Raw genomic sequence first — 12,064 nt, 5'->3', positions numbered from 1 at the left:
GAAGGGTGCGAAACTCAGCGGAAGGCGTGTATTTCGGCAGTGAAAATCATACGGCGGAGGTTCTCCAGGTCCCACTGCTACTATGATTTCCCTCCAAAAGCCTGATATTAGGAGCTGAAACGTCTGCAGTGAGAACTCGATCCGTCTGTCATGTGAGGACCAGGCTAATTTGTCGTTCAGTGGCCACACTATCCAGCTGGCGGGAGGTAGGTGGGGGGGGGCCTTTATGCATTTCCCGAAAACAGGCACAGCTGGTAAGGCTTCGGCGCTCCGCTGCGCCGTCGTGGGTGATGGGTAACAGACCGCGGGGGCCGTGCCTCCTATATCAGGCCCAGGCTCCAGGCGTTCAAGGCGGCTTGTCGATTGGGAAGCTCCAGCGGCCAGTGGAAGCCGTGTCTTTGCTGCAGGCCTTTGGCACCGGTCACCCCAGTGGGCCGTAGTCCGGGACATTAGCGCCTCATTCCTGGGGGGCGCGCTTTTTATGGAAGCAAAGTAGCATCCCGCACAGAGCTAATCTTATGCCTTTTTCCACTGCTATATAGGAACTAACCAGTACCCGAGCCGTACCACAAAAGAGAGACTAGTTCCAGCACGGTTCCAGCTCACTTCGGTTTTCCACTGCAGAAGGGTCGGCTCGGTAAAGGCGTTGCCGGGTTTGGAGAGGGACAGTGACGTAAAACTGAAGAGACACTTGTTTACTGTTCACAAGGTGTACATCATGATTTACTATGTGCTAATGTCAGTTAGCACGTCTGTGAGAACCGCCATGTTATGTTAGCGTCAAACGGTAGCGGAATTAGAATTAGCTTGCGTACATTTGCATTACGAATCCATCCCTTTCAGCTGTTCAGTTAGTACTGTTTTAAGTAGGTTGTTGGAAATTTTCAGGTTCCAAGTTATTGGGAATGCATCAATACATTGCAATGTGTGATACTACCAATAGTGAACAATATATAGAACAGGATTCCCCAATTCCAATCCTGGAGGGCAAGAATCCAACACGGATTGCAGATTTCCCTGCTTAGACGCATATTAATCAGCTAATTACCAGGTTTAGTAGGTGTGTCTGAACAAGGAAATCTGCAAACCAGGACCTGAACTTGGGGGGCCCTAATATATACACTCACCTAAAGGATTATTAGGAACACCATACTAATACGGTGTTTGACCCCCTTTCGCCTTCAGAACTGCCTTAATTCTACGTGGCATTGATTCAACAAGGTGCTGAAAGCATTCTTTAGAAATGTTGGCCCATATTGATAGGATAGCATCTTGCAGTTGATGGAGATTTGTGGGACGCACATCCAGGGCACGAAGCTCCCGTTCCACCACATCCCAAAGATGCTCTATTGGGTTGAGATCTGCTGACTGTGGGAGCCATTTTAGTACAGTGAACTCATTGTCATGTTCAAGAAACCAATCTGAAATGATTCGAGCTTTGTGACATGGTGCATTATCCTGCTTGAAGTAGCCATCAGAGGATGGGTACATGGTGGTCATAAAGGGATGGACATGGTCAGAAACAATGCTCAGGTAGGCCGTGGCATTAAAACAATGCCCGATTGGCACTAAGGGGCCTAAAGTGTGCCAAGAAAACATCCCCCACACCATTACACCACCACCACCAGCCTGCACAGTGGTAACAAGGCATGATGGATCCATGTTCTCATTCTGTTTAAGCCAAATTCTGACTCTACCATTTGAATGTCTCAACAGAAATCGAGACTCATCAGACCAGGCAACATTTTTCCAGTCTTCAACTGTCCAATTTTGGTGAGCTCGTGCAAATTGTAGCCTCTTTTTCCTATTTGTAGTGGAGATGAGTGGTACCCGGTGGGGTCTTCTGCTGTTGTAGCCCATCCGCCTCAAGGTTGTGCGTGTTATGGCTTCACAAATGCTTTGCTGCATACCTCGGTTGTAACGAGTGGTTATTTCAGTCAAAGTTGCTCTTCTATCAGCTTGAATCAGTCGGCCCATTCTCCTCTGACCTCTAGCATCAACAAGGCATTTTCGCCCACAGGAGTGCCGCATACTGGATGTTTTTCCCTTTGCACACCATTCTTTGTAAACCCTAGAAATGGTTGTGCGTGAAAATCCCAGTAACTGAGCAGATTGTGAAATACTCAGACCGGCCCGTCTGGCACCAACAACCATGCCACGCTCAAAATTGCTTAAATCACCTTTCTTTCCCATTCTGACATTCAGTTTGGAGTCCAGCAGATTGTCTTGACCAGGACCACACCCCTAAATGCATTGAAGCAACTGCCATGTGATTGGTTGATTAGATAATTGCATTAATGAAAAATTGAACAGGTGTTCCTAATAATCCTTTAGGTGAGTGTATAATGCCCTTTGTACCTTCAGATACAGAAATTCCTGCATATTGACGCAGAACACAGGTGTATATTTGCATTTTGACTAATCAGATGGTGGACGCAACCGGCTGGCTAGTAGGCATGGGCATGTGGGTACAGGTGAGCCTCGCATAATTTACAGTGGAAAAGCATCAGTTTGGGCTCGGGTTCGACTTCGTTTTTGATGGCAGTAGAAAAGTGCTGTTAGCCTCCAATCAAGTTTCCTTTTCCCGGGGGGGTAGCGGAGGGGTGACCTCCAGCTGACTCTCAGGGATCCTGGTGGTGGAGGGTTGTGTATATGGGGATTGGTTTTAGGTGACCCTTTGATTTCCTTTAACTTCCCCTTTCAAAGTGACGCAAGGCTGCGGCCAGTAGAGGGCACTGTTCTGTAGCACGGCTGATTGATGGCTGCCAGAGTGATGCCGGGACACTGGGGGGGATGGACAAAAACAATTCAGACTCCATTAAATGCATGTTGCTCTCACTGCCCTCCCCACCCGGCTGTCTGCCGCTGTTTAATTCCCTGTCACCGCTCATGTCTTTCAGGCATTGATTTTATGATCAATCCTGGCAACCCCTTAACACACTGGGGGTAGTGGTACGCGGGGGGGGGGGGAGGACATTGAGTGCTGCTGAGCTCCTGGATGCCCACGTGCCACCGTGCACACTGCAGTGCTGCACTGTAGGGGGCGCTGGCAGTCAGGGTGCCTTACTGGGCCAGTTTCCGGTGAGATTTCAATGTGGGTGAGCTTTTACCATAAACACGTTGCATTGTGGGATTGAGGACCTTTCCTGCGGAAAGTGATGAGTTTGCATTCTGCGGGAAGGTGGGGCGGATAAAGAGTCCCAGGCGTAAGCGGGCTCCTCTGGTTCTGTTCTGCATGTCCTGTTGCTCACACACCTGTTCCTGAGTGACCCACGGCCCGACGTCCGGTCCGGTCCGGTCCGGTCTGAGCCAGAGGCGGAGGGCTTATATCACCATGGGGCCCTGGTGCTCACGCGTGGCTTTGCATGCAGCCTGCGCTGAATCAGCTGCCCGCTAACACACACACACACACACACACACGCGCACCCCCTGCGCGCTGCTGTTTACATAATCTCATCACTTAGTCATGGGAACGGGCTCTCTGCCCCGCTGCTGCTGCCGCCCTCGCCCATGCATCACTGAAGCACCTGCCATAGCTGCCAGCCAACTTCTCCTAGGCCGCTGGGGGTGGGGGGGGGGGGGTCGGGCAGGAAGCACTTTCAGCCACTCCACTTCTCTGCTTTAGAGGCTAACAGGAAGGGAGTTGGGGGTGGTGATGCGTCCCGTCCGTCTGGCTCGTTAAGTGGAAGCGCCCGGTGTCCCTCGAACCCGAGCCGGTTGACCGGAGGTGCGGCTCGGCTGACTATTCTAATGCTCCTCCTGTCTCTCCCCTATTTATCAAGCTGCTTACTCTCTGGCGCCCCCCTGAGGGAAGTGAATAATTGCGTCCGAGGTGACCGCATCAATGTCAGGCATCCTGCGGGTGGCGTTCTGCCCTCTGAAGGGGCTTCTGGGAGGCTGAGCAGGCACAAGCTGGCCAGCTAAATTAGGTACTCAATTAAATGCCCCCGTCAGCCCCGCCTACGTCACAAGCTCTGCGGAGGAAAACGTGGTGGAGAAAGGCGCATGTGGGATGGCTGGGAACATCAGGGCAGACTCTGGGGCCCCCATGATGTCAGCAGCCTGTCGAATCTCAGCTCTCCAGGGCCCCCAGGGCGGCGTGGCATGACGTAGGTGGGGATCGTGGGCCCCTGGGGTCCTCTGGCGTGGCATTAGGGCCCCATTCTGGGAATGGTGTCGAGCTGTAATAAGGTGCTTCCGGGGCCCTCACTGTCCCTCGGGACCGAGGAGTAGTGAATCTCTGTCTGCGGGTTCATTATCTGGGTGGAGAAGCTCAGAAACATTTTTGTGTGTGTGTGTCTGGTGCTTGCGTGGCCTGCTGCACCCCCCCCCCCCCCCCACCCTGAGGAATCCCCAGGAACTTTCCTGTTCCGCCACATGCTGCCCCACATTGACGCAGCCATCCCCTGCTGGGGCGAGGGTCTGAAAAACAGTCTGGGGAAAACTAATAGGACGTTGCCCATATTAATTCCTTATGTAATCTTTAAACCACTTGACCTCACATATATATTTCCATATTTTTAAGGAAGCATTTAAACCATGAGGGAAGAAAGGGAGAGACGAGAGATATTTTGGTCAAATCTGTGAGCTTTAAACCCATCTGTTTCCCTTTTGAGGGGGAACGGCACCCGCAATGTTCTCCCAAAGATGGCGGTGAGTCCCGGTGCCGCCCGAGATCAAGGAGAAACAGCCGTGTTGGCTGTTCGTTTTGTGCGTGGGGGTGTCACTCTGAGATCCGCGTGCTGCTTTCTGATTCCGGCACAGACACGCTCGACTCAGAGTGAGGCGCGTCAGCTTTCGACGCTTGTTCGCCGTGGTTTCCGCGCGCCTTCCGAGTCCCAGCGAGGCCTGCACCGGCGCTGGGCGTGTCATGTGATGTTTACCGAAGCTTATGGTGCACTATGGCGCCCGGCCGTCGCAGATGGATGCCGCCGTCCCGGGGGCTGTGTGACGCGGTATGAGTCAGCGGAGGCGCGTTCTGTAGTCGGCCCATTGGGCCCCGGGTTCTGGGCTGAGATCACAGTGGTACCGGTGATGGATCTGGGTCGGCTTTGAGCCGGCGCCTCTCCTCATGTGGAGCCTAGTCCAGCCCATGTGCCTCTCTGCTGCCCTCTTTACACCCTGGCCAAGGTGCGTTCCTGCATCCTACATACTGTAGGCCTGTGCACCTTTTGTAAGGCTCCTACTTAAATAGACAAAGACTGCAAGGGTAAGTGCTCTGCATTACAGCCCGTTGTGGACTGTGACGATGGTCATGGCGTTGCAGAGTTCAGCAGAGTCAGACTCTTCTCCCTGATTGATACTAGACCTCTTTTCCGAGCCGGGATTCGCTCCGTTTGGAGATCCGACTGGATCCTGACGTGCCAGCAGCGCAGGAATGCGGTCGTCCTCGACGCGAGCCTGAAGGCGGGGCATCGGTGAGCTCTGATGGGAGGGTCCCTAATTATCACGAGTCACGTTGACCCCCCGCCCCACGGCACAACTCCTGCAGATGTCTTTTCAAAGTAGGTTGCGTCCTGGGGGAGGTGCAGACAGCCCCTCTCCCCCTCTCCCAATAATACAGGATGCGCTCATGGGCCTTGTATCCTTGGCCTGGGTCCTCCGTACAGACATTATCGCCCGATGGGAAATCTGCAGGAAGATCTGCGCGACGCACCTGGATTTCCGCGGTGTGCAGAGAGTGCAGGCTGAACGGGGGCTATGGGGATTCCTGAATGAAAGTGCTTTATAACCTGGCTGTAATGGGGGGGGTGGGGGGTGGATGTGGGGTGTTTAATGAAAACTGCTGATCTTGGTCAGTGAGACCTGGCTGTCAGCGTCACACAGACGGGGACATGGACCGGGGCACCAGGGTTTCTTTAGTGCCATGTTCCAGGGGGGGCGAGTGGGGTGCCTGCGTCTCTGTAATTATTGGTTACCTTCACGTGCGGGGGCTGCATGAGGGTGGGGGGGGGGGGGGGGGGATCAGCCGTGTGACAGGCAGCTCACAGTATCGCACCAGAAAGGCTGATGGATAACAGTGTGCCGTTATGAGAATCCGCTATGATGTATGGGTGTTACTGAAAAGCCGCCCCCCCCCCCCCCAGAATAGGCTTGCGTGTCTCTTCGCGTCTTTGCTTTGGCTCTTCCTTGGCTGTGGTGGGGGCTTCCTGTTGCTGCGGCATCGGGCTTTCAGCTGGCTAAATGTCTGCGGTGGGCCAGTAACCACTAACCCCCTCTCGCCGGGCGGAAGTGATCACCGCGCACACCGGCTTTCGGTGAGACGGCCGCTTCACTCTCATATTCCCCTCTCTAATCAGTCAGCGCGGCCTGATGGGATACCGCACTGCAGCCAATCAGACGCCTTTCCCCGCTCTCATCTCCCCTGCAGTTTAAACTTTACGGCGGCCTTCAATCCAGAGGAGCTTTATCACCTTTGTTAAAAAGGGCTCTAGCGTGTATCGCCTTGGTTCTCGAATGCTGGGCGGGGGGAAACATGCACACGCAAGCGTGCGCACACACACACACACACACACACACACACACACACTCTGCCCCCAGGCCTCGCTTTATGTAAGATCTCACCATGCACACGTACTTGCCAGCCGGGCGACGGGGAGTCCAGCTGGACAGGGAGGAGCAGGGGGAGCGAGAAGTCGCCGTTCTCGCGGCGAGGCCGCACCTGCCACGCGGGAGAGAGAGGGATCACCCGCCCACCCTCCGGTCACACCATCGCCTGTCGGGCCCTGATTGGTGGGCTGTGGGTCAGCTGGTGTAATTAGTAGTCAGTTGTTTTCCCTCCAAAATATCCTGTTGAATCAGCTTTTGTTATGGACAAAGTAGGTTCAGCCTTCGGATATATTTTTGATTATGTTCACAAATGTTAAAAATAAATTTGGCTGCTTTTGTGTTTAGTGTCCTCATGTCCAGTTAAGTATGAGATAATCCAGAGCTGGTCCCAGGAAACAACAGAACAAAGCGAGTGGAAGTACAGATGGCAGAGCAAAGCTGGGCAGCTAGTTAGAGGTCGTGGTTGGGAGTCTAACACCTGTGTGGACGCGGTCGCCCCCCCCCCCCCCCCCTGCGCGCGGTCGCCCTCCGTAGCCCTGGGTCTGTCACGGACAGAGAAGCCAGCCAGCCCAGGTCCCGCATACAACGCCCTCTCTCCGCATTTCAGCTTCAGCATCCCTGATGCAGCCAGTGTGTCCCGACCCGCCTGCTGATTATTGCCGCCGCGGAGGCAGGAAGTGGAATCGATGAGCCGCGAATTAAGGGTCGGTTTTCATAGCGCGAGGGCTATGCGGCGCAGGCTGTGACCTTCCCTGTTTTTACATGTGCTCCTGGGGCTTTGAAGCACTCAGTAAAATGTATTTATGAATGAAATTGGTTTAGTAAAAGACTACTTCCCTGTAAGTGCCTCTCAGTCTGGTTTTTCCACAGGGATTTCAGTTCTGACGGTGCACTGGTCTGTTCCCATTACCGGCCCTTTTTTCGTAGTGTCTGGAGTGAGTTAATTCTGGTCTTTAAAGGGCCCCCATGTTGGTTTGAATGGACTTAAAGGTGGTGGAGCGACGGCCTTGTCTATGCGTCTATTTAAAACTAGGGGGTGTGGTTTTAATTTAATCATAGCACCTTGCAATGCAAAGAGGGTGAGATTGGATGCTAAGAGTGAGTTGCTGTCCCAACACACCTTTGTCCACACCTGTCCCTCGCTCCACGGCTTCCATGGAGATGCAACGGGGTAGATGCCGTCCCCTTCACATGGGCCACCTGACCGTGTGCCGGTCCTCACAGACGTGTGCTTTAAAGAATGATTGAAGGCAGGTGAATAAATGCAATGGAGTGCCGGGGGGCGTGTTTCTCCGTCACGTGCCGCGGATTCGGCCCAGATGGCTGCCAGCATGATGTCTCCCCCCCCCCAGGCCCCAAGTCCTCGCCAAGGCCCCAGTCGGCCTGAAGTCTGTATCTGCAGCAGTGTGACTCACCTGCTGCCCCCCTCCCCCTGCCCCCCAGGCCCGCTACAAGCAGAGCCTGGACCCCACAGTGGACGAGGTGAAGAAGCTGTGCACCTCCCTGCGGCGGAACGCCAAGGAGGAGCGCGTGCTCTTCCACTACAATGGGCATGGTGTGCCCCGGCCCACCGTCAACGGCGAGATCTGGGTCTTCAACAAGGTGGGTATGGGGTCTGTTGGGGGGTGCTGCAGCCCTTGGGGGTCACTGGGTGGGTTTGTCACGCATGTTGAGGATACACACAAGGCCCCTCCCTAGCCTGGAAGCCCCAACTCTGGCCTGTCATGCCTGCCACTGCCCACTTCCACAGGGCCTGAGTAAGACACACCCCCCCCCCCCCCCCAAATTCTGCCTTAGGTAAGACCCCCCCTTTAGCCTGCCCTTGGTAAACCCCCCCCCCCCATTCTGCCCTGGGTTAGACCCCCCCTCCCCCCCCCTTAACTCTTCCCTGGGTTAGACCCCCCCCCCCTAACTCTTCCCTGGGTTAGACCCCCCCCCCCCCCTTAATTCTGCCCTGGGTAAGACCCCCCCCCCTCCTTAATTCTGCCCTGGGTAAGACCCCCCTCCCCCCTTAACTCTTCCCTGGGTTAGTCGCCCCCCCCCCTTAATTCTGCCCTGGGTAAGACCCCCCCCCCCTTAATTCTGCCATAGGTCAGACCCCCCACACCCCCACCTTATTCTGCCCTGGGTAAGACCCCCCCCTAATTCTGCCATAGGTTAGACCCCCCCCCCTCCTTAATTCTGCCCTGGGTAAGACCCCCCCCCCCACCTTATTCTGCCCTGGGTAAGACCCCCCCCCTCCTTAATTCTGCCCTGGGTAAGACCCCCCCCCCCCCCACCTTATTCTGCCCTGGGTCCTCTTTGGGAATTTCAGGAGTGAATCTGCCTGCAGGTGACTGTGCGGCACGTTGGGTGGCTTCACCTGTGCGTTTAATCCGCTGTGCAGACAGTCCCTAAAACCGGCCGGACCCCACCCTTCACGTCCTCACCCCGTTCTGTCGTTTAATCCCCCTGCGGGGGGGCTGCCGTATCCATTGTAATGGCATTTTAATCCCCATTAGTCACTGACATGAGTGGTCAGAGGCCCCCTTTCCCTGCTAAGCCTGAGCAGGTGGAGATGGCAAACCCCCCCGCCCCCCCACGCTGGCGCTGCCTCCTCACCCGGCAGGCCGGCCTGCGTCTCCCTCATTACCGATCCGCAGACAGGGGAAGTGTTTGATCCCGCGGAGCCGGCAAGGGCGAGGTGCAGCACAGGCTGTCATGGAGGGCAGACAACATCCAGGAGACCAAGTCAAACTGCCTGTCATGATCTTCAGCTACGTGATGCGTGACTCGTACGCTGAAATGAAGTCCGTCTCCTGCAAGAAACAGTAGTGAGTGGGACATAAACACACAGGTGTCCATCAACTTACGCCTGGGTTTGTCCTGGAAGAGAGGTCGTAAGTCCGTCTGGACGCATCTCCCTCGTTATAGGGGAGATGTCCAATGTGCTGTACAGCATAAAGTAAGATACAATATCACACGCATTTAATTACACCTCTGTAGTGGCAGCACAATCAGTTTGTTTTGGTTCTTGCCACCTGCCGCACGCGTAGTAAAATATGTCCACTAAAGTCTACTCCGTCTGCTTCGGACGTCTCTCAATAAATTTTATTAAGGCACTTATGGAACGTAAATATGATCAAACGTTACTCGATAGGGTGTAAGTCAATGGATGACTGTATAAGACATTTAAACATGACATATTGAGATACAGACATAAGATATTGAACAATATAGTTATAAAATGTAGTTTAAAGAATACAGTCATGCAAATGGGCAATGAAATTGAATGAGCAGGAATGTGCAGTAAATGGACTTTGCTTTCAATGTGTTATGAGGGAGAATGTTGCTCCTTTTATCTGGGACTGTCATCATTGTCTGGCTTCTCCCATCCCGACTGGCCTGTCTTGTATTCCTTCCTGTGCCGATATACATTTTCCTGAAGCAGTAGCAGTTCGAGGCCTTGCTCAGTGCCACCCCCCCCCTCGGTGGGATATGAACCAGCAGTCATCTTCTAACTCTCCTTTTTAGTGGCCTGGCCACTATCCGGGGGTGGGCAGATCAAAAGCGTCCACTCTCGTGTGTGTCTGCGATCGTGAATTTCGACACGACCTGGCGCCCAGCGTTAATCGTGTCGGGGGCAGATTAAAGGGGACTCGAGCAGGCTTTAATGGGAAGCGTTTGTACGTTAAGCTGGGTCAGATGTGTCTCTCCACGTCGGTGACCCTTATGGGAGTCTGGCCACTGGGTCATGGAGGTCTGTCATTTCTGTGAAAGGGCCCTGCATTAGCGGGATGAACGGCTGGGTCTCTGGGGGTGATTTTTCGTTCTAGCAGCGCTGATGGTGGGGAAGTTCGCAGCCCCATCGGTATCTGTGAAAATGGCTCCTGCTGAGTGGCGCGGCCCGATAATGCTGTCATGTGACTTCTGCACACACTTGATATCTCATGCTCACACTCTCTCTCTCTCTGTCTCTCTCTCTCTGTCTCACTCTCTCTCTCTATGCAGAACTACACCCAGTACATCCCGCTCTCCATCTATGACCTGCAGACGTGGATGGGCAGTCCCTCCATCTTCGTGTACGACTGCTCCAACGCCGGCATCATTGTAAAGTCCTTCAAGCAGTTCGCCTTGCAGCGGGAGCAGGAGCTGGAGGTGGGTGCTGAGCCCCCCCCCCCCCCCATGGACGTAGGACATCACCTACAGCCCCCCCCCCCCCCCCCCCGGCACCAGGTCTATCAGTGTGATGCTGAGTGCAGGACAATTGTCACACACACTCCACTCTGGAGCATTCTGTAATCGGTGTTCCTCTGTGGGGAAGAAGCCCACCCCCCCCCCCCCCCCCCAGCTGGTAGGTCCCGGTGGGGGAGCGGTTCTGCTGGGTGCCATCACTGGGCTCTGGGGGCGTTTGCTGCCCCCGCACCGCCTACACACCAGCTCTGGCAGGCCGGCTCGCGCACGGTCCCACCCCCAGCCGAATCGCCGTGCGTCTGCGGTGAAGGCCGAACGCAGCCTTCACCCTAATTCCCCTCGGGGCAGAGCACTGCGGCGTTTCGGTTTTTAATGTATTTGATATTCCGCAGGGAATGTGCTCTCTCTACCCCCCCTCCCCCCCGGCCCTTGGGGGTGCCGAGGACCCTCATGAGCACAAACGTCTGAGGGGGGGCAGAAATTTGACTTGTATTAAAGAAAATAACCATTAAAATCAGTAGAACTCCCCTCGCCATAATAAGTTGCAGTATTGGGAGTTTTTCAGCGGTGCCGGTTCATGCTGCCATCTATTAATCATAAGGTTTGGATCTGTATGAAGCCCCCCAGCCCCCCCCCCCCCCCCACACAGACACTTTTTGACTGTTGTTGTGCCTCCCTCCTCCCCACCCCCTTTATTTTTGTAGACCAGCTAAATGATTCATGGCCGGGTTTGAGCCAGTGGCGTGCATGCGGATTAACGGGAGACATTAAAGGGTGTGTCTGCCAGGGCTCCCCCAGGGGGTGCTGGGGGGGGGGGGTTCCTTGCAGCTCTCCTCCATCTCTGCATTGTAACAGCACCCCCCCGCCCCCTGCTATCTCTCCCCATAAGACAGAGGAAAGCTGGCACAGACTCAGGGCTTTTCCCGGAGTCGGGGAGATCATGTGTTTCACACTGTGGGGATGAAGGCTGGTGAGATTCTCTCCCTCCATCCCTCCCTCATTCTCTCTCTCTCTCTCTCTCTGCGGTGTGCTCAGAAAGGTGCAAATGAATGCCTGTGTGGGGGTGGGCGTTCTCTCCCCATGTGATCTCCTCTAAAGTTTGAGGGCGTCCTTGCGCTCCTACTGATGGCCGCTTAAATTGAACACAGAAGTTCGGGGGCACCCGGGGGGAGATGTGTTTGAAACCCCTTTGAGCCAGCGGTAATGGCTACCAGAGGGAAGTAATGTGGTCTGACTGTCCAAGGGGGGGGGGGCGTGTGGACATAAACCTTCAATTTCACACTCCCCTGGGGGGTGCAAGTCCCGAGGCTGGCTGTTTTGCTTCGGCTTTTGGCTGAAGGTG

The 12,064-nt window shown here is 54.7% G+C and overlaps 1 protein-coding gene across 10 annotated transcripts in view; it reads left to right on the top strand.

The window, feature by feature from the left end:
• rptor (regulatory associated protein of MTOR, complex 1) overlaps positions 1-12,064 on the top strand; it is a 108,902-nt gene that overhangs the window by 32,305 nt on the left and 64,533 nt on the right. For all 10 annotated transcript variants that reach the window (XR_011991732.1, XR_011991733.1, XM_072712242.1 and 7 more), the window contains exons 5-6: positions 7,993-8,151; positions 10,540-10,686. Coding sequence is in view for 8 of the 10 variants with exons in the window: in XM_072712242.1 (XP_072568343.1) it covers positions 7,993-8,151; positions 10,540-10,686 (306 nt within the window). In the remaining 2 variants the exon portion in view is untranslated. The remainder of the gene's footprint in view (positions 1-7,992; positions 8,152-10,539; positions 10,687-12,064) is intronic.

This window comes from Paramormyrops kingsleyae, chromosome 5, assembly GCF_048594095.1.
Source record: "Paramormyrops kingsleyae isolate MSU_618 chromosome 5, PKINGS_0.4, whole genome shotgun sequence".
NCBI lineage: Eukaryota > Metazoa > Chordata > Actinopteri > Osteoglossiformes > Mormyridae > Paramormyrops > Paramormyrops kingsleyae.
This window is presented reverse-complemented; position numbering and strand designations above follow the sequence as displayed.